Raw genomic sequence first — 25376 nt, 5'->3', positions numbered from 1 at the left:
GAGTGGGAAGTATGGTGAAAATAGAGATCCTTCTTTGGCCCAGCTGGTTGGGATCAAGGTCAGGTTTAGAACTCATAACACCTGTGCTATACTTTGTATCCTACAAGTGAAGAGCTGAGTTAAGGCCTCACTGATGCCCAATTTGCTTAGGGCTCTTCAATTGTCCAGGTATTTCCCCTCCTTACTTGTTTCCTACCTCAAAGGATGCTGGTCTTTTTCTAGCTCTTCTCTGTGGCTAAGGGGAGGGGAGAAAGCTGGTCCTTCAAAGCCCATGAAGCTCTCACCTCTGCTGTGAAGTTAGTCCTCCCTAAGTCCCCACCTCACACAACTCCACTCCCCCTTATTGTCCTAGTCCTAACGTGCTCATCTCCTCCTCTACTGGAATAGGGGTGACAGGGTGAATCACACTTAGTGTACAGGGTCCTAGAGAAAAATCTCCAAGGGCAAAAGTTTGCTGCTCAAAGCTCAGGGTTCCCAAACCTGTGGTCAGTGGAATCGGCTGTCATGCGACATCCACAAGAAGGAGATTCAGGCTTCAGAGGCTGGGATGAACAAGGAGAGCCAGAGGCCCACACACAGTGCTAAAACATGATCCTCTAAGACCTTAAGGCCTCTACCAAAAGGTAACCACTGACTGATGCACCCATTGATTAAATATCCTCCACCTGATATTCAAGAGCTCCATGATGAATATAAAAGTGATGGCTTGGGGGCTGGAGAGACGGCTCAGCGGTTAAGAGCACTGACTGCTCTTGTAGAGGACCCGGGTTCGATTCCCAGCACCCACATGGCGGCTACAAACTGTCCTTAACTCCAGTTCCAGGGGACTCCGAAGCCCTCTTGTGGCCTCTGCAGCAATGCGCAACACGGGTGCACTCGCATACATGCAGGCCACACACTCGTACACATAAAATAAAAATAAGAAAATATTTTTTTTTCAAAAAGTGATGGCTCAGAAAGGAAGAGACAGAAGAGGCCAGCCTGGTGGTTCAGGAAAGATGCAAACTGAATATAAAGGACAGTTTTCTCCTTCCCACCACACCCATAGAAAGGAGTCAAGATAGTTCTGGTGTCTAAATATGGCAGGAGACTATGCTGAGGCCTGAGGAGAACCGATGCATACAAATAACATAGGTAAGGGACAGAGTGGCTATTGACCTTGTCACTTGGGGAAAGGTAGCAATGTGGAGGCTGTGAATTCTAATCCTTCCACTGACACTGACTTCCCCTTGCCCCTACTACACAATTCCCCAAATCCTCAAGTTCTCTCACCCCAATTTATCCCATCACACAAAACCTAAGAGAACATATAAGATCAAAGCTACATTGGAAACCCAGATGTTTAATCCAGCTACCCTTCTGAGTTTCTGTCCTCCTCATCCATGGACACTAGGGACCCACATATGCCCCAAATTTGGAGCAGTCTTGTGGTTTGTGGTAGGAAGTCTTTAAGGGTCTCATGGAACTAACATGGTGTGGTTTAAGGTGCTGTCAAGCAGCGAGGAGAGGGAAAGATGGACCCGAAAGGCTCCTTCCAGGCCAGACAACCCCTTTCTTGTCTCCTGCCCTATCCACCGGCTGTCTTGGACCACGGAGGAGTGCAGGCAAGCCGCCGGGGTAAGAGTAATTGAAAGGAGCAGATGAGAGGGGAATGCGCCGCCCCCACCTTCCCTGCCCCACAGGGGCTGTGGAGAAATGAAAACTAATCAAATTACACCCGACGGCCTCCCGACCCGTGCGCAGGAGCCGCCTGGGCAGGGGCAGGATGGTTGGGTGGGGTGGGGGCCACAGAAGAGGGAAGGGGAATCACATCTAATCCACTGTAAACGTCTTGATGTGCAGCAACAGCTTAGAGAGGGGCTCAGGTTTCTGTGGCGTTGGCTATATTTATCTCTGGGTCCATGCCAGCAGAGAGGGTTTAAATGGCACCCAGCAGTTGGCGTGAGGGGCTGCAGGAGCTTGGGGGCCGGTGGCAGGAACAAGTCTTTTCCGACCCGATGGAGCTGTATGAAACATCCCCCTATTTCTACCAGGAGCCCCACTTCTATGATGGGGAAAACTACCTGCCGGTCCACCTCCAGGGCTTTGAGCCCCCGGGCTATGAGCGGACTGAGCTCGGCCTGAGCCCGGAGGCCCGAGGACCCCTAGAAGAAAAAGGGCTAGGGACCTCGGAGCACTGTCCAGGCCAGTGTCTGCCGTGGGCATGTAAGGTGTGTAAGAGGAAGTCTGTGTCTGTGGACCGGAGGCGGGCAGCCACGTTGAGAGAGAAGCGTAGGCTGAAGAAGGTGAACGAGGCCTTCGAGGCCCTGAAGAGGAGCACCCTGCTCAACCCCAACCAGAGGCTGCCCAAGGTGGAAATACTGCGCAGTGCTATCCAGTACATCGAGCGCCTGCAGGCCTTGCTCAGCTCCCTCAACCAGGAGGAGCGAGATCTCCGCTACCGAGGCGGGGGTGGTCCCCAACCGGGGGTAAGTGGTCCGTGGCCCATTACCAGGGATAGGGCCAGAGGGGGGGGCCTGGTCAGCCTCTGGCCACCAGGATTGGAGCAAGTGTCCGGCAGGGCCCTGGGAGCGTCAGGGCCCTTTTCTTTGTCAGTGAGGCTGTCCAGGTGACCTCCTGTGCCCATGATTCTTTCCAGATCAAACAAAGGTAGTGGCAAGAGATACAGATGGGTTGGGTCAATTGGCACAGGACAGCAGAATGAGCCCTGGGGCAAGCCCATAGTCAGCTTATGTGAGGGTGAAGGCTGATCCCCATACTTGAGTCAGAACATGAAGTCCAGGTCCAGTGGCCCAAAACACCTGCTTCGCCCTGAGTCCATGGCCTCCATGCTTGAGCTGTTAAAACCCACCAGCCCACTAGAACCCCAGCAGGTCTGCTCAGAAGTTAACCCAGGGAAGCCCAAAATACTCTGCCTCATCACCTTTATCCCCAGACTGAAGGCAAAATCATCTTCCTGGAAACTAGGAAAGGCCCAGCAGCAGGGCCTCCATGGGTTGAACATTCTAAGGTAGGTGACCTACCTTGTGACCCAGGCAGGATGGCAGTGACCTGACCTTGGGTCTTGCTTGGCCTTGTCTTACAGGTGCCCAGTGAATGCAACTCCCACAGTGCCTCCTGCAGTCCAGAATGGGGCAGTGCACTGGAGTTCGGCCCCAACTCAGGGGGTAAGTGAAGCCTGACCCTGGTAACACAACACAAATTCCTTAGCCCCTGACTAGGCCAGATTGTGCCCCCTTACCTTATTCCCTCTTCCAGTGCCCTTTCCTGTGGCTTTTCCAGAAACCTGCTGACGTGAGGGCCCCAAATGGTGGTGTGGAGGCCCTGTGCCTCCCTGCAGCCTTGTCATAGCCTCCTGCAGCTTCCCAGCTGGTGCCTGGTGGCTGACCTTCTCAGGGAGAAGAGACTGTCCCTGCCCAAGAGGTCTCTGGGAATTGCTGAGTCAGTGCTGTAAAACCAGGACCAGGAAAGGGCAGCTTCAGCTCCCCATGATACACCATCCTAGATCCACCTTGGAATAGCCACTTCCGAATCCTAACCATACTAGGGGAATTCAAAGACGCAGCATACCACAGAGAGTACACACTCCCTGACACACAGTGTATGGGGAGTACCAGGGGCTGGGGACATTCCTGAGTCTTGTCACCCATCTGTCCTGGAAAACTTGTGTCAACTCAAGGATCCCATGCCCCTCCCTCCCCACCTTCTCCTTACAGATCATCTGCTGGCAGCTGACCCTACAGATGCCCACAACCTGCACTCCCTCACTTCCATCGTGGACAGCATCACAGTGGAGGATGTGTCTGTGGCCTTCCCAGATGAAAGTATGCCCAACTAAGATAGTCTGCCAGGCTGGGTGTCTGTGTGAGCCCCCAAGCTGGTGTCAAAGCCACCACTTCTCCAGGGGACCTCCTAAGCAAGGCTGTACTGATGCCAGGAAAACAGCTCTGGGCTGCCATAGGCCAGACTATCCCCTCCCATTCATATAAGGTTAACACTCAGCCCAGCAAGGGAATGGATGCCCTAATTTAGCTGGCTCCTCAGAGCAGAGGGCATCCCCTTCCAAGGAGAGAAAGCTGGGGTCCAGAGCACCTCCTTGTGGATGTCCCCCAGAGGGGCAAACTCAGGAGCTTCCTTTTTATCATAATACACCTCTAATTCCACCCCCCCCAAATGAAACAGTTGAGAGACAGAGGCTGTGTCCTGACCTGGACAAGTGTGCTCATCTCCTGTTCTGCTCCCTTCCTGATGCCAGTGGCTGGGCTGGACCTGCCCTGAATTGAGAGAGAAGAAAGGGAGAGAACAATTCTCTATTCCCAGGTCCCCAGGGGGAGAGGGGGCCAAGTCTTTGCAGTGAATATTGGGAACCTTCCAGTGGTTTGTGTATTGTTTTGTTTTGTGTGTTGTTTGTAAAGCTGCCATCTGACCAAGGTCTCCTGTGCCAATGTTGCCAGAGACAGGCAGGGAATTGGGTGGGGGCTCTTGGGTGACTTCTTTTGTTAACTAAGCATTGTGTGGTTTTGCCATTTTTTGTAATTTTTTTTGCTAACTTATTTGGATTTCCTTTTTTTAAAAAATGAATAAAGACTGGTTTAAAAGTATCTACAATGATGTACAGGAGGGGAGAGACCGACAGAACCATCCTCTGCTCCATGGAAGTCCAGACACACTCCAGGAGTGGGAGGTAGGGACTAGCGTGGGTGGAACTGCAATCTGGAAGCAGTCATTAGGTACAAGATTCAGGTGGGTCTGACCCACAGCTTGAGGGAACACCAGGTTCCTCAGGAGTCTTAGGCACATAGAAGCAGGCCTGCTGAGCACTCTGTAGCACTTTAGTTCACAGATATCATTCACAGTCTACTGCGCTCCAACTTACATAGCCCAGTAGGTCCACTGAACATGCTCACATGCCTTGTGCTCAGCCTACAGCTGGAGCTAGGGGTAGAGAGCTAGGATTTGTGGGTCTCTCCTCCCTCGACCCTGTCTCTTCTCTACTTCCACATTACCAGAAGCCCTGCAGAGAAGTGGGAGGCAATTACATCAGAGAAAATGGGGTCAGACACTATCTTCTCCTTACGGGACAAATAGCATGTCCGCTTACTGCCTTTCTGCCCTTCCCTCTAGGCATAGGAATATGCCTGTCCCTAGCTACAGCTCAAAGAGGAGGAGATTCTGTTGGGGGAGACGGGAAAGGTTTGCAAAGAACAAAGAAGGAAAAGCTGGGGTTCTCATCATTTGGGATGCTATTTTTTTTCAAAGACTGGCTTCCTAAGGGGAGGTGGGTGGGGAACTAAGAGCAAAGAGTTTGGATAAAGATTACATAAGCATTAACAAATTAAAAGGAGCAAGAATTGGAACGGACCAAGAAAACCTACTTAAACTTTATTAATTCCAACTGCTTGGGGATGTCCGGCTTACTGCAAATTATTCATCTCAGAATGAGGATTCAGCGCACAGTGCATTCTGGGCCCCCTTCAGTTTTCTAGGGCTCTGGACAGCCAACTTGAGCCAGTTTAGCAAAGCAGGTACTGGCGGCCATTTCTACACTTGCTCTGGTTCAGCTGGGTGCCTCCCCCACTGCCCTCCTGATCTTGCTCCTGGGAGGGGGCAGCACCCTGCCTCACTACTCTACCTAAGGGATAGAGTAGGAAAGATGCTTCAGTGGGGCCTCAGAGAACCTGGGTGAGAGGATATAAAGAGGACTCCTCAAGGCCTTACTTGTCTCAAGTAAGCAATCATCCAGTTTGTGGGATTTTCTTCTTTTTGAGTTCATGTCACTCGGTTTACTGTCTTCCCATCCTGGAGAGACCGAAGAAGATCTAAACCTAGCCTTGACCCTCTGCCCTTGGGATGAAGGAGGTACCTGCTCTACCACAACTTATCTAGTGTGCTCCCTTACTTACCACCAAAATACTCAACTATGCAGCCAAAAGGGGCTCTTCTCCCACTCAGATTCATTTCTTCTGTCCCAATGCCTCCAAACCTTCTATGGTGGATACCACCCCACTGCCTTCAGTTGTGACCTGCCCATTCCTTGTCTTTTTAGTCCCCTCCTATGGGTCCAGGGCTGGCCAAGAGGATGGGTACTCAACACCAAGAAGCTCATGGGCACTGCAGTTGCTGGATATAGTTTTAAAGCCCATTTGCCTTCAATTATGCCAACTGAAAACTGGGGTACATATTCATACTCATAGCAGAGGGCATTAGAGTCAACAGATCCCTGCATTGTCAGGTGTAATTCCAGTCTTTAAGTCCTCAAGTTCAAAAACAAATATGAGGGGCTGGAGAGATGGGTAAGTGGTTCAGAGCACTGGCTGCACTTGCAGAGGAGCTTGGTTCAATTCCAGCACCCACATGGTGTCTAAAAATCATCTATACTTCCAGTTCCAGGAGATCCCATGCCCTCTTCTGACCTCCAAAAGCACTGCACAACATGGATGCACTTACACACATGCAGGCAAAACACACATACACATAAAATAAAAATAATAAATAAAATATTTTTTTAATGTGAATAACTGGGACTGGAGAGATGGCACAATGGTTAAGAGCTGACTGCTCTTGCAGAGGACCCGGGTTTGATTCCCAGCACCCACATGTCAGCTATAAACCATCCTTAACTCCAGTTCCAGGGGAATCCAATGCCCTCTTTTGACCTCTATGGCATCACATGACACAGGTGCACTCACATGCATGCAGGCAATACACTCATACACATAAACTAAAATAAAATAAATAATAAATAAAATATTAAAATGTGAATAACAAACCCTGCCATATAGGAATCCAGAATATTATTTTCACAGAATGTCATTGTTCTAGTTTGCTTCTCCATTGCTGTGACAAAACACTCTGACCAATACCAACTTGGGAAGGAAAGGGTTTATTCAGCTTACACCTCCTGGTCACAGTTCATCACTGAGGGAGCCCAAGGTAGGAACTCAAGGCAGGAACCTAGAGGCAGGAGCTGAAGGAAGGCCATGGGGGAACGCTGCTTACTGGCTTGCTCCCCTGGCCCACACTCAACTGCTTTCTTATATAACATAGGCCCACCTTCCCAGGGGCGGCACCACCCACAGTGGACTAGGTCCTCCCACACTCAGTAATCAAGAAGATGCCCCACAGACATGGCCACAGGCCAGTCCGATGGAGACAATTCACCAATTGAGGCTCCCTCTAGCCAGGTGTATCAAGTTGACAATTAAAGCTGTCCAGCACAGTCATCAAAGCATAAGAACTTCCTTAAATTAACAAATCCTCAACCTCCACAATAGAATTACATATAAGACTCAATTTAATGAATGATGAGGCAGAGCTCTTTAGGGAAATTAGATTGCTTCTTCAGTGGAAGTACCTAAAATAAATCAAACTAGGTTAATGAACTTTAAGGACCCACAAGAATGAAAAGATAAGAATTACTTGAAATTGGCATACCAATTGTTAATATGGAAGTAGGACTTCTCAATGTTTAGCTAATTACTGTGAATTATAGGATGCTCCAAGCACTATTTGTGGCCTCAAGTAAACACTCTTAGATATCTAACTTCAGGATCTAACTTGGCTGACCGGAAAACCTTTCTGTAAGCAGCTCTTCAGGTATCATAGGTAATTGGGGCCAAGTGGAGAGGAAGGTGGAGGGGGGAGAACAGAGGGTGAGAGGAGAGGTGCCCCCTCAACTTGGGTGCCTGTTTCATGGATGGAATGCCACCCTACTATCCCCAACATGTCATGTCCTATGGGCTTCTTTAGCTTCCTGGTTTCTGGGCTCAGGCTGGAGCACCAAAGCCTAGGAGGAGGTAGCACTCTAAATGAGACTGGCTAAGTAAGCCCAGCTCAGGCCTGGGGAGGAACCCACATCACCACCCCATAGGGACCCTGCTGTATCTCTCCCCTATCTTCCCCAGCCATAGATGACCACCCAGACCCAGACTCCCTGCCTCTCACTTTGCTTGGATTATTTCTAGAGGGAGCAAAGGAAAGCATTCTAGGAAAAAAAAAAAAAAAAAAAAAAAAATTTTTTTTTTAAAAAAATTAAAAAAAAAATGGGGTTTTTTTACGGTCCAGCACGCTCACACTTTTTTTTTTTTTTTTTTTTTTTTTTAGAAAAAAAAAAAAAAAAAAAAAAAAACTAGATTCTTTTCTGAAGAAACTGAAAGAAGCAATGGGTCTTATGTCAGGCTCAGCATGTCTAACACCAAAGTCACATTTCTACACAAGATAGCTCTTTATTCTGCACCCCCGTGGCTGGCAACACTGGAAAGCTGTAGCTTTCTGGAACCCTTCAGATCTCATTCCTGTAGCCAGTTGGTCACTACAGCTCAGCAGGTCTGTCTTTGACCATGAAGAGTACAGGAGGGAGCACCGAGAGGCTTGTGGACACTAGACAACTCACCTTCTCACCTCTCTTTACCTGGGCTCTGCCTAAGTTGTTCTTGGGCTGTCCTCCTGTCACCTGTACATATGGACTCTGCCATTCTTGCTCCATCCATCAGTGTTTGGGCACCACTGACTATGGAAAGGATACAAGATTGCGCAGTATACCATGCTGCATAGATAGGGGTCCATCACTCAGATGAGCAAAATATGGCCCCAGGATGATTCATAGGAGCCAAGGGCCACCTTAGTGGTACAGACAAAGATGCTGGAGAAAGAGAACTGGGATATCTGGAGAAATCACAAGGTGCTCTTGAAAAAGCAGCAAGTTACAGTCAAGTACTCTTGGCACTGAGTTAGGAATTTACCAGACAGATTATAGTTAAGGACATGGCACTGGAATCAGAAGTAGGCTTGGAATCCTTCTCTCTCACCAAGTGTGTGATCTCTGCCTTACAGTCTCCTGTTCTATAAAATGGCAATGATCATACATTACTGGGTTGTAAAAATTAAATATATTAATCCTTTAGTATGTGTTATGATTTGGATGTTTAGATCACTCCAAATTTCATGTTAAAACCTAATTCCCAAGCTGGAGAGATGGTTCAGCAGTTAAGAGTGCTTGCTGCTATCATGAGGACCAGAGTTTGGATCCCAGCACCCACATCCTGCAGTTCACAAATGCCTATAACTTCAGCTCCTAGGGATCCATGTGTCTTCTGGCCACCATGGGCACCCACACATGTGCATATACACTCACACGGACACAAACATACATAAATAAATAAATAAATAAATAAATAAATAAATAAATGTTAAAAATCTAAAAGGAGGGGCTGGAGAGATGGCTCAGCAGTTAAGAGCACTGACTGCTCTTGCAGAGGATCTGGGTTTGATTCCCAGCACCCATATGGCGGCTACGAACCGTCCTTAACTCCAGTTCCAGGGGAATCCAACGCCCTCTTCTGACCTCCGTGGCACTGCACGACATGGGTGCACTCACATACATGCAGGCAATATGCTCATATACATAAGATAAAAATAATAAAATATTTTTAAAAATTTAAATCTAAAAGGAAAGTCTAATCCTCAATATAACAGTATTAACAGGCCTTTGGAAGGTGATTAGGGCATAAGATTATATGTTCACAAATGGGATTATAAAGGGGAGGATGGTTTATTTAGTTCCTTTTGCCCTTCAGTCCCTTCCACCATGGAAGAACACCTTGAGAAAAAGCTATTTCTAAGGGCTCTTGGACTTCTCAGACTCCAACACCTTGAAACATATTTTTGTTGATTATAAAATTATCTAAGGTTTTTTTTTTTTAAAAAAAATAACAGCAGGAGCAAACTAAGTGCTTAGGACAGTGTCTGGGACACAACAGTATTCAGTGATTTTCCTTTTTTATTAATATTAATCCTTTCAATAATTCTCCAAGATGTGGTTAGTCAATCAAATCATTCAAGTATATATACCTGGGGATGTAGAAATCAAAGAGACTGACCTAAGGGGCATCATAGAAGCCCAGTGAGGAGACAGTCAGGGAAACATGTGTAAAACATGGAGCTGAGGAATGTTGGTACCTAATTCTACTGGGGAGGCAGCCATTACCTCCCAGAAGATACTTGAACTCTTGAAGGGTCGGTGCTGCAAAGGCAAGGAAAGAAGGCATTGGGCTGTGTTGTGGAGAGGGCACTGTGCTGCAAAGGCAAGGAAAGAAGGCATTGGGCTGTGTTGTGGAGAGGGCACTGTGCTGCAAAGGCAAGGAAAGAAGGCATTGGGCTGTGTTGTGGAGAGGGCACTGTGCTGCAAAGGCAAGGAAAGAAGGCATTGGGCTGTGTTGTGGAGAGGGCACTGTGTGGACATTAACATTTCTGAGATAGGCAGACACAAAACTGGCAGGAAGAGAGGGCCAAGAGCCAAAACATGAGTAGCTTCTTATGGCCACCCAGAGGAGGACCTGCACCCTAGACTAGAGTGGTAGGGAGCTGCCGAAAGAGTGGAGGGATGTGCATATGAGGTTGGGCAGCAGCAGTATGAAAGGGTGCAGAGTAAACCTGGGCAGATGGATAAAGGTGAAAGAAAATCCACCAAGTCTGACAGCAAGCTCCTCAGCCCTTCATCTTGTCCTGTACACTCTTGGTACAAGCCATGCCAACACTTACCTTTCCATCACCCTGTGAATATATATTAAATAGAAGGCTACTGCCTATGTATTTTCAAATCTCTGACACTTCCTTCCCAGAGTACAGCAGCCCTAAGATCTGTGAAAGATGCTGGGCATGGCAGGTGAGCTGAACATTTAAAAAAGAACCAGAGGCCATTTTTACATTGTCTTAAAACCAGGTTGTTTATTGGTACATACACACCCACTCACACCCACACACACCCACTCCTGTGCACAAAGCCAATACAGTACTAAGAAGGGACCTGGTGAGACACAGGAGACTGACAAAGAGGATTGGGGTCACTGGTAACTCCAAAGGAAAAAAAGATAAATTGACTATGAGGCAAGGGGTACACCAGACAGCAGCCTTCCATCACTGCATGCAGATTCCTCTACTCCATCCTCCCTGCTGACCCTGAATGTACCTAGCTCCCTCGCCTGCTGCCTATGACATGGCAACCATGACAGGGTTACAAGGTGGAGGAAAGGCATGGTTGACTCTGCCAATAGCTAGCCCATGGAGAGTCCCTAGAAGGAGAATGGTGGCCTTGTAGTGCTCAACTCCATCCATCTTAGGGCTTTGAGGTTTCACTCTAACCCCAGCATCCACTACACAGGAACAGGGGCTCTTTCTCTCTATCCAATTCACTTTCTACTCAACAGTTTCTCATCTCCATTCCCAGCACCCTGACTGGTAGGGAGACAGAAACAGTGTGTGTAAGGACAGGTGGTTGCCTGCCTCAGTCACCACTATTGGCCAAGCTTTCCTCTACTGAGCAACAATAAACCCCTTCAAGACAAGGTGTTCTGGCTCATTTTCCCACCAGCTAGCCTAGGCCCTGCTCAGAATGCCAGTGGGTCAGGGGGCAAACCAACTACTTGTCACCTGTAGGATGGCACTATACTGCCCATCTCCAACAAACACAACCCCAGGCATGTTCCATTTCCTCTGGCTTCCATGAAGCACTAAGTTTTATCAGTTCACCGTGAAATTAGGTCCTGAGCTTTCAGACCCTCCATAGGTGAAGAAATAGATGAAGAAGGAATATGCCTATCAGAGCCTGAATTCCTCTGTCCTGTTTCCACCATGCTGTCAGGGAAAGCAATTAAAATGGTGTGGCGGGGGAGATCAAGAATTTGAGTAGCCAGCCCAGGAACCCCCAAAGAATTCTGAAGGAGGACTGGATGCCATAAGGCCAAGCAGGAGTGACTGCCTTCTTCCACAGTGGCTCTCCTGGACCTGGGATATGATTCACTGAAGAGGAAGCCATTTTCTTCCTCAGGGCAGAGCCAGCAGCTCATAACTAAATCCGTTCTGCTTCAGGCCTAAGACCCACTCAGCCCAGCAGCAGCTCCACCTGGGCCTGAGGCTGGAGCTGGAGGTCATTCCCACTACCCTTTGGTCTTAGGGAACAATAAGGCCAACAACTTTCTTTCTGATTTGCCTGCCTAAACCTCTAACTAGGCAAGGAAGGGAGTTTCCCCACCTTCATCCTTGGCCCAAAGCTCTGGGGTCCCTTTCTCCCTCACATTTGGGATTCTGCTCCAGTCAGGGCCCAGAGTTTCTACCTTAGTCTTCCCTGGTTCTCCTCTTGGTCTCATGGGCCTGAGGGAGCCTGGGGCATTCTATACCCCTCTTAGGTCCCAAGCAAGACCTAGATGCAGGTCCAAAAATCCTGGTGACAAGTTGGGGAAGAAATGATGCTGGGGGAGTGAGGGGGGTGCCAAAAGCACTCAGAGTGGAAGAGACCAGAAGGCCAATTAGCCCAAGCAGGGCAGACACTGAAGTGGCCTTTTCTTGGAAGGGCCATGTCAGGCTTTAGTCCAAGATCCTGGTTCTGGTAGAATCTATAGTCTAGACCAAGCTAAGCCTAGAACAGAGAGGATGACGCCACATTCACCCAGGGCTTCCCTTCTCTCCCTTCCCCAGAATCCCAAGCACCAACAACCTGGGTGCCGCCACACACAGGAGACCCTGACCATAACCACTAGAGACTTACAAAGGGCACTCAGTGGGACTCGGATAATGGGATGCCGAGGGGGTGGATCAGTATATTCTGAGATCCGGGGCAACTGGAAAGTCGTGGAGAAGACTGGGAGCCGAGAAAGAAAGGGAACAAGCAGGAGGGGTCATAGCCGGCTGAGCCTGCGAAACCAGGAGGATACCGACCCCGGCCGTGGCTAGTCCCGGAAGGCGGAGAGCATGTGTCCGTAGAGATAGTGGGAGTGAGCTGGAGAGAAGAGAGAGGCGGTGCGCCGTGAGTGCCAGGCGGTCCCTGAGGGTCAGGCTGCGGGTAGGTGCAGCATGCGGCCAAGCGCGAGGCACCCATTGCACAGGAAGCAGGGAGGGCAAGCCGGGCAGTGCGAGCTAGGCGGGAGCAGCGCGGGGCAGCGCAGGTGCGGCCACCGCAGGGCGCTACAGGGCGAGCCGGGCCAGGGCAGACCGCACACCTGCAGCCGCAGCCGGGCCCACTTACCCCGAGCCAGGGGCGCACCCCCGTCAGACCCGGGGCGGGAGGGTGGGGGGTCAGCAGGAGTAGGTCCGGACCGTAGAGGGCTCCAGTCTCTGCGCCCCCGCCGTCCCGGCTGGCAGAGGTCGGCAGCGGCGGGAGAACACACAGAGCGCGGGTTAGTGGCGCGGTCCCCGCAAGGCCTGCCGGGCAGCGGCGCCCGCAGCGTTAGTGCAGCGTCAGCTGGCCTCCAGCCTGGCCCTCTCCAGCCGCTCGGCCCCCGGGTGCAGGGCGGGCCTCAGAACCGGCCAGTACATCACTCACCTTCTGGCATGATCTTCTTGGCCGGGGCGGGAGGCGGCTGCAGCGGTCCGAGCGTGGACACGCGGAAGCCTGCCGGGAGGGTTTCGGAAGAGGTGCCTAGCATGCCTCCGCTGCCGTGATCCCGGGGCCGGAAACGCTTCCTCCAAGAGGGTGCTCGACGGAACACCTTGTCTTCCCCCTGCGCCAAGAGGGACAGGCAGAGGCACAGGGATCGGACTGGAATCGCCACCCCGACTCCCTGCTAGGGGAGGGCGGTGGCGGTTGACCCTAGGAGTACTATTTAGGCCCTCTCTCCGGCCCTTGGTTTGTTTTTTTTCACTTGTAGAATGAATACATCAGGAATTGAAGTGAATGACTTCCACCGGCCTGTGAGTCTTTGGCTGTCTCTATGCAGGGTCAGGGAGGAGGTCCCCCATCAGATCTGTCTTCCAGGCTGAGCTCCTGTTACCGTCCCACCCCAGCCTTTGCAAACTGAACTTCGCAATGCTCTTTCAAGGTATTTCTCTTTCCAGGTTCCCCATGGGAAGTCACTGTCCAGTCCCAGCACTGCTCTCCTATCCTTCCGGGACCTCCACCAGGTATACTAGAAAAGCACTGTCAGGAGCCATGGCATCTGGATTGCCATTGCTGTCTCTGTGTTGTGTATCAATTTCCTCCACAATAAAACATTCCATCTTGGAGAAAAGCTCCTTAAAAGACATGGATGTTCTAAAGGAAGTGAAACCTTCCATCCTGCCAGGAAACTCCCAAAGCTCAGAAAGTGAATAACTCAATAGTTTCACAAGTATATAAGCAGTAAGGGCTGCTGAGAGATACTCTCAGACAAGACAAACTGCCTAGAAAGCTCCGACTGCTGGAGCTGCCTCAAAGAGATACCCTCCAACCTGTTAAGCTCCCTGTAAGTTGTGCAATGCGCTCCAGGTTTACAGCTTTTGTGAGCTGTCACTCATTCGGGGGTGGGCTTTTGGTGGTGCAGCTGTCCTTGAGTCATTTCTGTAAGTAACCCCAATAAACTCACTGATTCAACAAGTTGGACTTCAGTGGTATCCTTACTTTGGTCTGTTGTTAGTTCCCTATCTGGGGTGAGCAGACATTTGTTCATGGCTCCCCAGCAACAGTGTCACACAACTCTTGGCCACATTACTTACCAATGGGCAAGAAAGTAGCTATCTGAGTATCAGTTTTCTTATCTGTCAAATGGCAACCCCAACATCTGCCCCACCTACTTCTCAGGCTACCTACTCAGTGGGATCAGGGCATACTGTGACAGTGGTGAGTCAGGCAGATGACCACAGACATGCTCCTCCAAAGGACATAGTGGGCACCCCTTATTAATGTCAACTAGGTCTCCTAGTGGCTCTCTGCCAGTAGGTGCCAGAGCCACAACCCCACAGGATGCCTACTGCACAGGCCACCCACCTCACCCTTCAGAGCCACATCTCCCTCCCTTGTGACCAGGCCTCATCTCTTTTCACCCAGGGTTTTCAGAACTGCACAGGCCCCCAGGACATGGGTTGAGTAGAACCAGCAGAACAGAGACAACTAACCCATTTTTGCCTCAATAACTCTACCTGTCTCCAGCCCCTTAGGATTTGTTGTCTGTGCCCTGGGGATGCCAAATGCTCTGGTAATGTCATAGCATCAGGGTAGCACTCTGTCATAGAACTTGTCCCAGAAACATTTTACATGGACTTACATTACTTCATTACTACTTCTTTCCCCTTACCCCTTTCCTTGCCTCCTTAGTCTCTTCCTGCCTCTAGTCTGTTTATTTTCTCCTCCTTTCCCTCTATCAAATTCTGTGCTCCACAGGGACAAAAAACACAATTTCATTGTTGCTGTTGTTCCAAACAATGTAACCCCAGCTCCTGAGTAGTGTCTGGGAATACTGTTTGCACTCAAAACCCTGTGTTAAATAAATGGATAGCAATGGACACTGTGCAGGAGTCTCATTCTTTAGTTTAGCAGGGTCTGAAGATGGAGAAACTAAAAATAAATCTGGGCTTTTTTTTTCAAGCTTGAGGACAATTTTAAAAGAATTGTTTGATTTATTTATTTTAATTTTATGTGAATAAGTGTTGTCTGCATGCATGTAAGTGTACCCATGTCATGTGATGCCCACAGAGGCCAGAAGAGGGTGCCAGATCCCCTAGAACTGGACTTACAGATGTTTATTAGCTGCCATGTGGAGCTGGCATAGGTTCTCTGCAAGAGCGGCCAGTGTTCTTAACCACTGAGCCATCTCTCCAGCCCCCTGGGATTTTTTTTTTAACTTTTGTTATTTACCATTGTGTATGTATATGGGATGTGTGCGAGTGTATGTACCATGGTGTGTGAGGAGGTCAGAAAACAACTCTGGAGTTTTTTTTTTTCACTCTTTCCACCATTACATGGGTTCCAAGGATCAAACTCAGGTCATCAGGCCTGTGCAACAAATGCTTTACCTGCTGAGCCATCTCACCAGCCCTGAGCTCTTGACTTGCTTGGAGCCAAGCCAGCTAAGGCAGACCTGACTGGCAAGGTCAAGGAAGGTTGGTGACAGGAACATGAGTAGGGAGGAAGAAGAGGGAGGTAGTGGCAGGGCCAGATTGTGACTTCAGGTATCTTTACAGGGTGCATTATGGCTCAGGACATCAGGGTCTTCCCTGAACCCAAAGGGAAGGCCTGACAGAATCAAGGTCAACAGGCTGTTTCTGCAGACAGGAGGGCTGAGAGGACAGCTTTAATGCACAAGTAGATGGAAGAGTGAAGTTATAAAGAGATCTGTGGTGTTAAAAGTCTAAGCCATGTGTTCAGATTGGCCTAAGAACAGAAAGCAGAGCTGCTACTCAGGACCTCAACAGAGCATCTATCCTCAAATATACTACTAGAGGGCAGGCCAAAGTCTCACTGAGCAAGGAAAGGTATGATGAGGTCTAAAACACAAAGACTGAGGAATCACCGCAAAGATATAGCCTGTGGGAAAGACTTTGACCCTGCATGGTCAGGACTGCTAGGCCTAGAGGTGGAAGTGAAAAATGCTAGAAGTCTAGCATACAGGCCTTCTGTTTTTATACCAGAAAGGAGTTTCATAGAGACTCCTCCATGTCCCACTAATGCCCAACAAGGCTGCCTCCCCAACCCTTACCATTCCCCTATCCCTTCTGGCTCTCCTCCCCTTAGGCCAGTCCACCACTCATCAGCCAGGGGGTAGAACTCATGAACCTCAATCCAAGTAGTCAACAATGACCAAGTCCCCAAGGCCCCAAATTCACATTTAGGTACTCACATCATCCAGCTTCCTATCTGTGCCCAAGGCCAACAGATTATTGAACTCTCGCTCCATCACTTGCCGGGCCTGAAAACCATAGGGTAAGAGGGAAGAAAGTTGAGAAGGGCTATAGTTAACAAACTTTGTGAAAACTTTCTTTTCTAAATTTACATTGAGAGAGAGAGAGAGAGAGAGAGAGAGAGAGAGAGAGAACATTTGCTACGATGCACTGTGGAGGTGAGAGGACAACTTGCAGGAGTTGATTCTCTCTTTCCATCAGGGATGGAACTCAAGTTGTCAGACTCAGTGGCAAGTGCCGGTACCTGCTAAGCCATCTCACTAGCCCCATCTTTCTTTATTTCATTTTTTTTTGCATTGGGGGGAGGCACATGCACATGAGCTAATGTGTGAAGGTCAGAGGACAACTTGTGGGAGTTGATTCTCTCCTTCCACCGTGTGGATACTAGAGACTGAACACAGCTTTGTAGCAAGCACCTTTACCCCCTGAGCCATCTCACCTGCCACGTTCCCACCCCCATAATGCCATCTTTCAACTGTCTCCCAGAGTCCAAGGGTAGAGATGGGGCTGGTCTTTAGTGCCTTTAGCCCACTGGAAATCTCACACACCTTTCTGAGACGACTCCTTCAAGCAAATCTCTAATAGTATCCTACTAGAAGTCAAACTGTTAACCTTAGGATTCTTTCCTATTGGGGAAATTGGGGGGAAATGTCATTTCAAAAACAAGATCATGGAATACTGTTTACCTATTAGAAAAAAAAGAACTTTTCACTAATTGGACTCAGAGGGTTATTAATAACAAAAAAGAAAAAAACCCACAAAGGAGACATAAAGTTGGAAGGAAGGCAGGGCAGGCACTAAGGGGGAGTTGGAAGGAAGCAGTGGATGGATGTGATCAAAATACATTGAATAAATGTATGAAATTTTCTACAAATAAATAAATTAGACCTATATTTTGTCTCTAAAGGGAAAATCATGGCTGACTACTCTTCGGTGAGGGAGGAAGAAGAGAAATAAGCATGCACACCATGGGTGAGCAAAAGTTGTTAGGACTAACTAAATTCATCTGACAAGCTTCCACATCACAAACTCAGTCATGGATATTGGGGCCCTCACCTGAGTGGCACACAGAGGCTTCTTCTAGACCTCACGGAAATTAACTCATTGAGAAAACTACCAAAGGAGCTGAGAGATGGCTCAGTGGCTAAGAGCACTTGCTGCTTTTACAGAGGACCCAGGTTCAGTTCCCAGCAGCCACGATGAATGGCTTTGCAACTGCCTGTAACTCAAGTTCTGGAGGCTACAACATTCTCTTCTGGCCACTGTGGCACCTACATGCTCATGGTGTACATACATAGATGCAGGCACACGCACACACATAAAATAAAAATAAATAAACCTTAAAAAAAGAAAGAAAGAAAGAACAAATGAAAGAAAGAAAGAAAGAAAGAAAGAAAGAAAGAAAGAAAGAAAGAAAGAAAGAAAGAAAGAAAATTGCCAGAAGAAGGAAGGTTTTCAAAACTTTCTGTCACCAGATATTTTCAACCACTGTCAATGAAGGACTCCATATTAGTCAGATATCACCTCCTCCAGTAGCTGAATAAACAGGTCAAGAAAGTAAGAAATATGCACTTGAGATAGGACTTAAAGGAAAGAGAATGCCTATTTCTGAGGGGAAACATCAACCATAGAGTTCTATCAGGATAGTCTTAGTCATTAGGTCTTAGAAATGAAAGGAAAAGCCTAGTAACATCACAAATATCTTCTGAGGCCTGGAGACATGGTTCAGTGGTTAAGAGCACTGACTGCTTTTGCAGAGGACCTGGGTTCGATTCCCAGCACCCACATGGTGGCTAAAAATAGTCTGTAACTCCGGTTCCAGGGAATGTGACACCCTCTTCTGACCTCTGTGGGCACTGCACAACACAGGTGTACTTACATAATGCAGGTAACACATGCATACACATTTAAAAAGTAAAATGATAAAACATTTTAAAAAACAAATATCTTCTGGGTAGGGAAAGGTGAAATGAACAGGTATCAATTTCAGAGATACCTGGAGCCATGTGAGTAAGCAGGAAACCTGCAAATAAAGTTGGAGGTGGGCCAGTGTAAAGAAACTGCCTTTAGGGAAAATCCAAGCTCTTCTTAGAAAAAAAGGTCCCATGTTATCTGTGTTGACTAGTTAGTAGGGATCAAGGCAGAGAGCCTACAAGACATTCTGGGCCTGTATGCTACCATTGTCCCCAAGGCCAACACCACCCAGAACCAGGAGACAACACAGTCCTACCTTCCCTCAAGCCAAAAGTGCCTGTTCCCAGAATAGCCCATGCAGCTAGTAGCTGAATTTCAAAAGCAATCTGACAGCTGCAAACAGTCCAGACAAGGGCAGCTAAAATGATCAGCAGCAGCAGCAAGTCCACAAGAGGGAAGGCTAAAAGAATTAAAACCACTCTGTCTGCAGAGACAAGGCTTGGGCCCAGCCTGAAGCAATATAATCGGAGTTTATGAAATTCACAGTTCTTAAAAAGGTGAGAACAGGTCAGATATAAAAATCCTTACCAAACCTAAACTGTGAGGTAGTGACTGTTCCTTCCTAAGGGGAACCTGGCAGAATCATATTTAGGACAAATGAAATCTGGAAGTACTTTCCACAACTGTTAGTGCTTCTAGAATCCATTACCCACAGGAAGTTAGAAAGGCTAAAAATATAAATAGGGTCAAGAAAATTTAGATATATTCTTAAATAACAGCTCTATAATAAGTATGAAATGTAATTTAAGGAGATGTCTAATCTTTTGAGCTGACAGACATAATCCTGGTATGGAGAGGCTATTTGCTGTGCTCACTGGTGTAGTTTGCTGAAGCCTGGGGCCCAAGAGCAGATCCTTAGGGTGGCAGACAAAGATACGGGTTCTCTGGTCCCTCTGGGGTCCAGGGCTGGTTCCTTATGAAAAGTCAGGTCAAAGAAGCAATTTAAGGAAAAGGAAAGTTCTGAGTCTCAGCTATGAAACAGGGTGGGAGGAACTGAAGTTATCCACAAGAATGTGAGGAAAAACACATTATCACATTATCTGCATGTGAAGGATACATATTCCCTAGAAGCCTTGGCTATGCACAGTCCCCTTTGAGATAGACTCTAGGAAAGCTCTAAGGATGGATGAGAGAGAGAGAGAGAGAGAGAGAGAGAGAGAGAGAGAGAGAGAAAGACTGATGTACGGCTGCTACCTGGGTATTCTGTGTGGGGATTTGCAGGACCAAGGCCAATGTGTTGTGGTCAAAGTTTTCATCCAGTGCCAGCAGGGCACCATGTACACCACTCTCATGTAGGTTTCCCGCGTAGTCTCTTAGCCCAATAGACTGCACCCAGTGAACCACCTGGTCATTGGTCCAGACCAGCACATCTGGGGATGGGGGAGGGAAGAAAGGGGAAAAAAGAAACAAGTTAGTCCCAGACTCTTCTAAGTGCAGAAGTGGAGTCCTCTAAACTCAGGGTCCTAGACACCCTCTTCTCTAGCTCCCATGCCATCCCAGCTTCCCATATCTTCTGTCCTCCCTGCCATCTTGACTCCCGCTGAACTGGCTCATCTCACTCCATCTCTGCCAGGCTAAAACACACTTTTTCCTGGAGTTCCAGCATGGGTCATCCCCTCACCTCAGGTCAGAATGGCCTTATTCTTTCCACTTTCAAAGTCCTAAGCCCTCTTTCCTATCCAACCCCACCCAGATCACCAATTCCTATGAGCATATCGGTCTATAGTATCTTCCCAGGGGTCACATCTGCCTGGTTGTGGTCATTGTCTGGGGGAAGGGGAATCATATCTGATTGGACATGGACTATATATATGTGCTTGATCAGACAGGCTGGGGTTGTATTCCCCTTTCAGATTTTGGTCTTCCCTGAGGCTCACTGGGACCAAGCCAGGCACCAGCAAGCTCTCCCAGGTCTGATCAGCTTACCCTTGATCTCATGCTGGCTCTCCTCCCGCCTCTTCTCCAGCTCTTTCCGGTCATAATTTAGCCTCTTCAGACACATGATGCCATACTGAAGGCTGGTTCTGTAGGCACAGAGCCCCTGAGCCAGGGCTGTGGTAGGGCCACATTCCTGCCCACCTGCCCCACATTCTGCACCAGCCAGTGTAGGACCAGACCCACTGCATCCAGCACACCCCCACCCCAGCCCCTCATGCTCCTTCTGCTATGAGGGCTTGCACATGATCTGAGGTTGCTTCCCTCTCTCAGCTACCTCACACCCTCCCTTTCAGCCTAGGAGGGGCCTGTGAAGGCTAACCTTGATGGTCACCTTGACTGAGTGGAGAAGTGCCTAGTCAAACATACCTCTGGGCATTTCTTCAAGGCATTTCCAGACAGGATTAAGGGAGGAGGGAAGACCCATCCAGAATATGGGCAGCACTATCCCACAGACTGGGGACCATATAGAATAAAAAGGGAAAAGGAGCGAGCCTGGGAGCCCAGACCTTCTCACTCCCGCCTTCCCCTATCAAAATGGACTGAAACTAAGAGCAAAAATAAATCTGTCTTCTCCTAAGTTATGTCTGGTGTTCTGTTACAGCAAAAAGGAACTAGCAAAGGGCCTGATGGATGAAAGGGCTTTCTTTGGATGCAACTAACATGTCCCTTCTCTGCAGGCCCTGAAATGATAAAGACAACCACCACATCATATTGCCATTTCACTCTGTCTTTCGATGGTCTAAAGATACTGTAGAATTTGCTCCCTTACCTGTCAGACCCTCTTTCCAGCTTGCCTTCTCTGCTGAAGCCACACTGACACACCCGTTGTTCTTCACACACAGCAGGTTTCTGAGGCCTAAGTGCCTTGGGGCCTTTGCACTGGCTGCTCCCTCTGCCTAAAACATTCCTCCTCCATCTTCTGCACCGCTCACCCCTTCACCTTTAAGTCTTTCCTCAAATGTTTCCTGCTCAGTCCAACTTCCTAGTCACCTTTTCTGTTAGATTTAAACTGCATCATCACCTCCATTCCATACTCTCACATTAATTTGGTCTAATTCTTTCCTAGAACATTAACTGTCTCACCAAGTTAGAATGTAAGTTCCATGAGGGTGGGAGACTGTTTTGTCCACTGGTCATAAGTCCCTAGCACAACATAGGCACTCTATAAATGCATCATGATTAAATGAAACTTTACATAAATTACTAAGCATACTTAAAGAGTACCAGGTCATAACAAGCAGTGAATAAACAATAATCTAGGCAGAGAATCCCACAGCCATTAATCCAAGTTCCTCCAAATCTAGGACTCAACCCTACAGCACTTCCACAGTAGTGACTAAGCACCAGAATGCCTGCAGATAGATGGTTTGTTCTATACTGGGACAAACATAAGAGTCCTTGTGCCACTGTAACACCACACTGTCCTTCTATCTTTGGGGGTTTTGTCTTACATAGAGCAAAAGAACATAAAGTTCCTTACAATTCCAATGCCTTTTGGCTATTATGGAGGTCATTGCTTTATGAGATTAAATTACATAGACTGCTCTCTCCCCTCAGTTCTACCCAGGAAGCCCTTCTGCCTAGAACAATCATGGCTTAGAAACACCATTTCTAGGAAGCCTTTTCAGAACAAGCCATGTATTTATTGCTTCAGATGCTGTTTGAAGCCTTAGATGACTATGAAGAGACATAACCACATCAGTCCATGATGGGAAACACCCCTGGCATCAATCTCACTGTCATCTTTACCACAGTTCCTATGACCTACAAAGCTGTCGTCCAGCATAGCAAAAATATAAAGCTCTTAAAGTTAGGTCAAGCTGAGTTTGAATGCCAGTGCTGCCACACACTAGCTGAGGGCATTGGGCATGTGTAAGATAGGGTCCTACCTTTTTTTTTAGAATTTAAAGTGACAATGAATGGATGGGAACATCTGAAGTACTCAGAAATAGGCCACTATTACAATGGAGGTTCTGATTATTGTATGTTAGAAGGTAGTCATCCAAACAACAGAACACTGTGGTCCAAGGAAAAGCACTGAGTTGGGTCAAAAGGTGAGGATGTCAATCTATTATGTCACCACCTGGCTAAGTGAGTTGGTTTTTACCAACCCTCTCTTGGACTTGTTGCCTCTGTTTAAAGTTAAGAACCTAAATGTTTCTTTCTTGTCATAAAAATCGTGACTTATGGGGGCTGGAGAGATGGCTCAGTGGTTAAGAGCACTGGCTGTTCTTGTAGAAGACTCAGGTTTGAATTTCAGCACCCACATGGCAGCTAACAACTGTCTGTAACTCCGGTTCCAGGAGATCCAACTCCTATCTTCCGCAGGCATTGTACAACACGGTGCACTTACATACATGCAGGCAATATATTCATACACATAACAAAATCATGACATATACTTACATATATGCAAGCAATACACTCATACACATAAAATAAAAATAATATTTTTAAAAAGATGTTTTTAAATCATGACTTAAAAGAGATTTTCGAGCTGGGCATGGTGGCACATGCCTTTAGTCCCAGCACTCGGGAGGCAGGGGCAGGCGGATCTCTGTGAGTTCCAGGACAGCCTGGTCTACATAGTGAGTTCCAGGACAGCTAGGGCTACAGGGAGACCCTGTCTCAAAAAAACAAAAAAAAACAAAAAAAAAAAAAGAGAACTTTTCCAAATGTAGTGGTGCAAGCTACTTAGAAGGCTTAAGCAAAAGGATAGCAAATTCAAGGTTAACAGAATGAGTTCAAAACCAGCTAGCTTAGTGAGACCCTGTCTCAAAATACAGAAAGGGCTGAGGAAGCCAGGCTCAGTGGCTTCTGGTAATCCCAGAATTTAAAAGTGGAGGTAAGAGAATAAAAAGTTCATCCTACATAGCAAGTTAAAGGCCATCCTGGGCTACATGAGAACCCGTTTCAAACAAAAGGAGGGTGGGTGGCTGGAGCTATAGCTCAGTGGTAGTATGCTTGAACAGCATGGTGTGAGACTCTAGATTCCATCCCGAGCACTGAAACAAAGCAAAGGAAAAAAGAATCCAGGAACAAGAACATACTTTTGAGGCCAGGTATGGTGGGTAGCTCATGCCTATACTTGGGAGGCTGAGACAGGAGGAATGTCACAAGCCTGAGGTCAGCCCAGGCTGCTGAGGCCCTGTCCCAAAACACCAAAAAGGAAAAAAAAAACATGCTTATGGAAAGGTGGGTAGAAAGTAGGCAGTCCACAGCAGAGGCAAGATGCATGGTAGGTGATGCCTCAGAAACTCAAAGCACTGGGCTTCAGCACTGTGGCAGGCTGGCTTCTCTCCTGACTCAGAGAAGTGGGACTGATAAGAAAGCTTCCATAGTCCTGGTGAGACTGGAAGGTATTCTCCAGCAGCCAAAGGCACATGCCAGATTGGTGGAGGAATAGCCCGTCTCCCCAGCTTATCACCCAGGAGGGGACAAGTGCAGCTAGGCCTGGCAGACTCCTAGGCAGAGTCAAAAAGGCTCCCTTTCAGCCACATTGAGGGGTAGAAGGCAGAAGAGGACACGGCTTCCCTTCAATGAAGCCCTCACAAGTTGTTTTGAGGTCAGAAAGGCTGAGGGGCCCAGGACAGGAAACTTCAGTGGATGGCCAGAGCACAGAACTTGGGTCCTCAGACTTGGTTCCACATGTGCTCTGTCATCATCCCTAAGCTACTGTTTCTTCTTATACCTCAGTTTCCTCATCCATGAAGAGACTAACTAGATCCTGTCCAGATTTAAATTTCTATGGTGTATCAATTAGAAGTTGTCTGTAAAGTCCTGAGGGAACTTGAAGAGACATACCCAGTGCCACCTGCTATCTCATTATCTACTTGGGCAAAGCCCTGGCCTGAATAGCAACCTGTGTTACTTAAAGCTAGGGATAATGAAGGACTTCCTGAAGTGGTCAACTGTTGAAACCATTACCAGCCACCTCCCTCTCCAGCTCAGGTACCTATTGGGACCAGACAGGCACTACAAGTGAGGGAAGAAGGGTGGCGGGGTTGGTTATTTCCATGCAGTGTGCTCACAGTGCTTTTCATTTTTCAAGAGAAACAAGACCTCCAGAAATTTATATAGAAACTACTGTTAAGACACCAGCAACTCAATTCATGATTTTTAAAATATGTGTGGGCCAAACAAAATGTATCTTGGGCCAAATTCTGCCAAGGCTGCCAGCTTGGGAAAGATCTTTCCAGCCAAGAGAACACAAGGATTAAGTGATACTCTGCACAAAAGGACATAGATCCAAAACTGAGGGGCTCCCATCAGAGATGCAAAGGCCCAGTAATCCCTTTGTCCTTGTGATGATGCTGTGGTATGAACAAGAAATGTTTCCCATAGGCTCATGGGTTCGAATACCTGGTTGCCAGCTGATGGTACTTTTTTGGGAATGTTGTGGAACCTTTAGGAGGTGGAGTCTGCTAGAGGAAGTAAGTCACTGGGGGTGGCTTTGAAGGCTTTTTAAAAAATATTTTATTTTTATTTTATGTGTATGAGTATCGCCTGCATGTGTGTAAGTGCATCCATGTCATGCAATGCCCACAGAGCCAGAAGAGGGCATTGGATTCCCCTGGAACTGGAGTTATGGACAGTTGTTAGCCACCATGTGGGTGCTGGGAATCAAACCTGGGTCTTCTGTAAGAGCAGCCAGTGCTCTTAATCACTGAGCCATCTCTCCAGCCCCCAACTTTGAGGTTTTATAGACTGGCCCCACTTCCTGTTCTCTCTCTGCTTCCTGAGTACAGATGCAATGTGATCAGTCAGCTTCCTGCTCCTTCCCCCACACTTTCCCTACCTATTGCCATATCTTTCCTTCC

General features: G+C 47.9%; 2 protein-coding genes across 3 annotated transcripts in view; one reads left to right on the top strand and one right to left on the bottom strand.

Annotated features, from left to right (window-relative positions):
* Nucleotides 1-1912: 1912 nt before the first annotated feature.
* Myog (myogenin) lies at nt 1913-4593 on the top strand. Its single transcript, XM_008830344.2, has 3 exons — nt 1913-2468; nt 3086-3167; nt 3717-4593. The coding sequence occupies exons 1-3, from the start codon at nt 1923-1925 to the stop codon at nt 3836-3838; spliced, it is 750 nt and encodes a 249-aa protein (XP_008828566.2). The 5' UTR covers nt 1913-1922; the 3' UTR covers nt 3839-4593.
* Nucleotides 4594-10712: 6119 nt separating this feature from the next.
* Ppfia4 (PTPRF interacting protein alpha 4) overlaps nt 10713-25376 on the bottom strand; it is a 51961-nt gene continuing 37297 nt past the window's right edge. Inside the window, exons 25-30 of one of the 2 annotated variants that reach the window (XR_607176.2) lie at nt 20545-20642; nt 19813-19988; nt 16584-16652; nt 13316-13493; nt 13019-13127; nt 10713-12772 (exon numbers count right to left, since the gene is read on the bottom strand). Coding sequence is in view for 1 of the 2 variants with exons in the window: in XM_008830343.2 (XP_008828565.1) it covers nt 12723-12772; nt 13316-13493; nt 16584-16652; nt 19813-19988; nt 20545-20642 (571 nt within the window). In the remaining variant the exon portion in view is untranslated. The remainder of the gene's footprint in view (nt 12773-13018; nt 13128-13315; nt 13494-16583; nt 16653-19812; nt 19989-20544; nt 20643-25376) is intronic. The other variant, XM_008830343.2, reaches the window with a different exon arrangement.

The sequence above is a fragment of the Nannospalax galili genome, unplaced genomic scaffold (assembly GCF_000622305.1).
Source record: "Nannospalax galili isolate Female #2095 unplaced genomic scaffold, S.galili_v1.0 scaffold113, whole genome shotgun sequence".
NCBI classification, from domain to species: Eukaryota; Metazoa; Chordata; class Mammalia; order Rodentia; family Spalacidae; genus Nannospalax; species Nannospalax galili.
The sequence above is the reverse complement of the archived record's forward strand: the minus strand, read 5'-3'. Positions and strand labels throughout refer to the sequence as shown.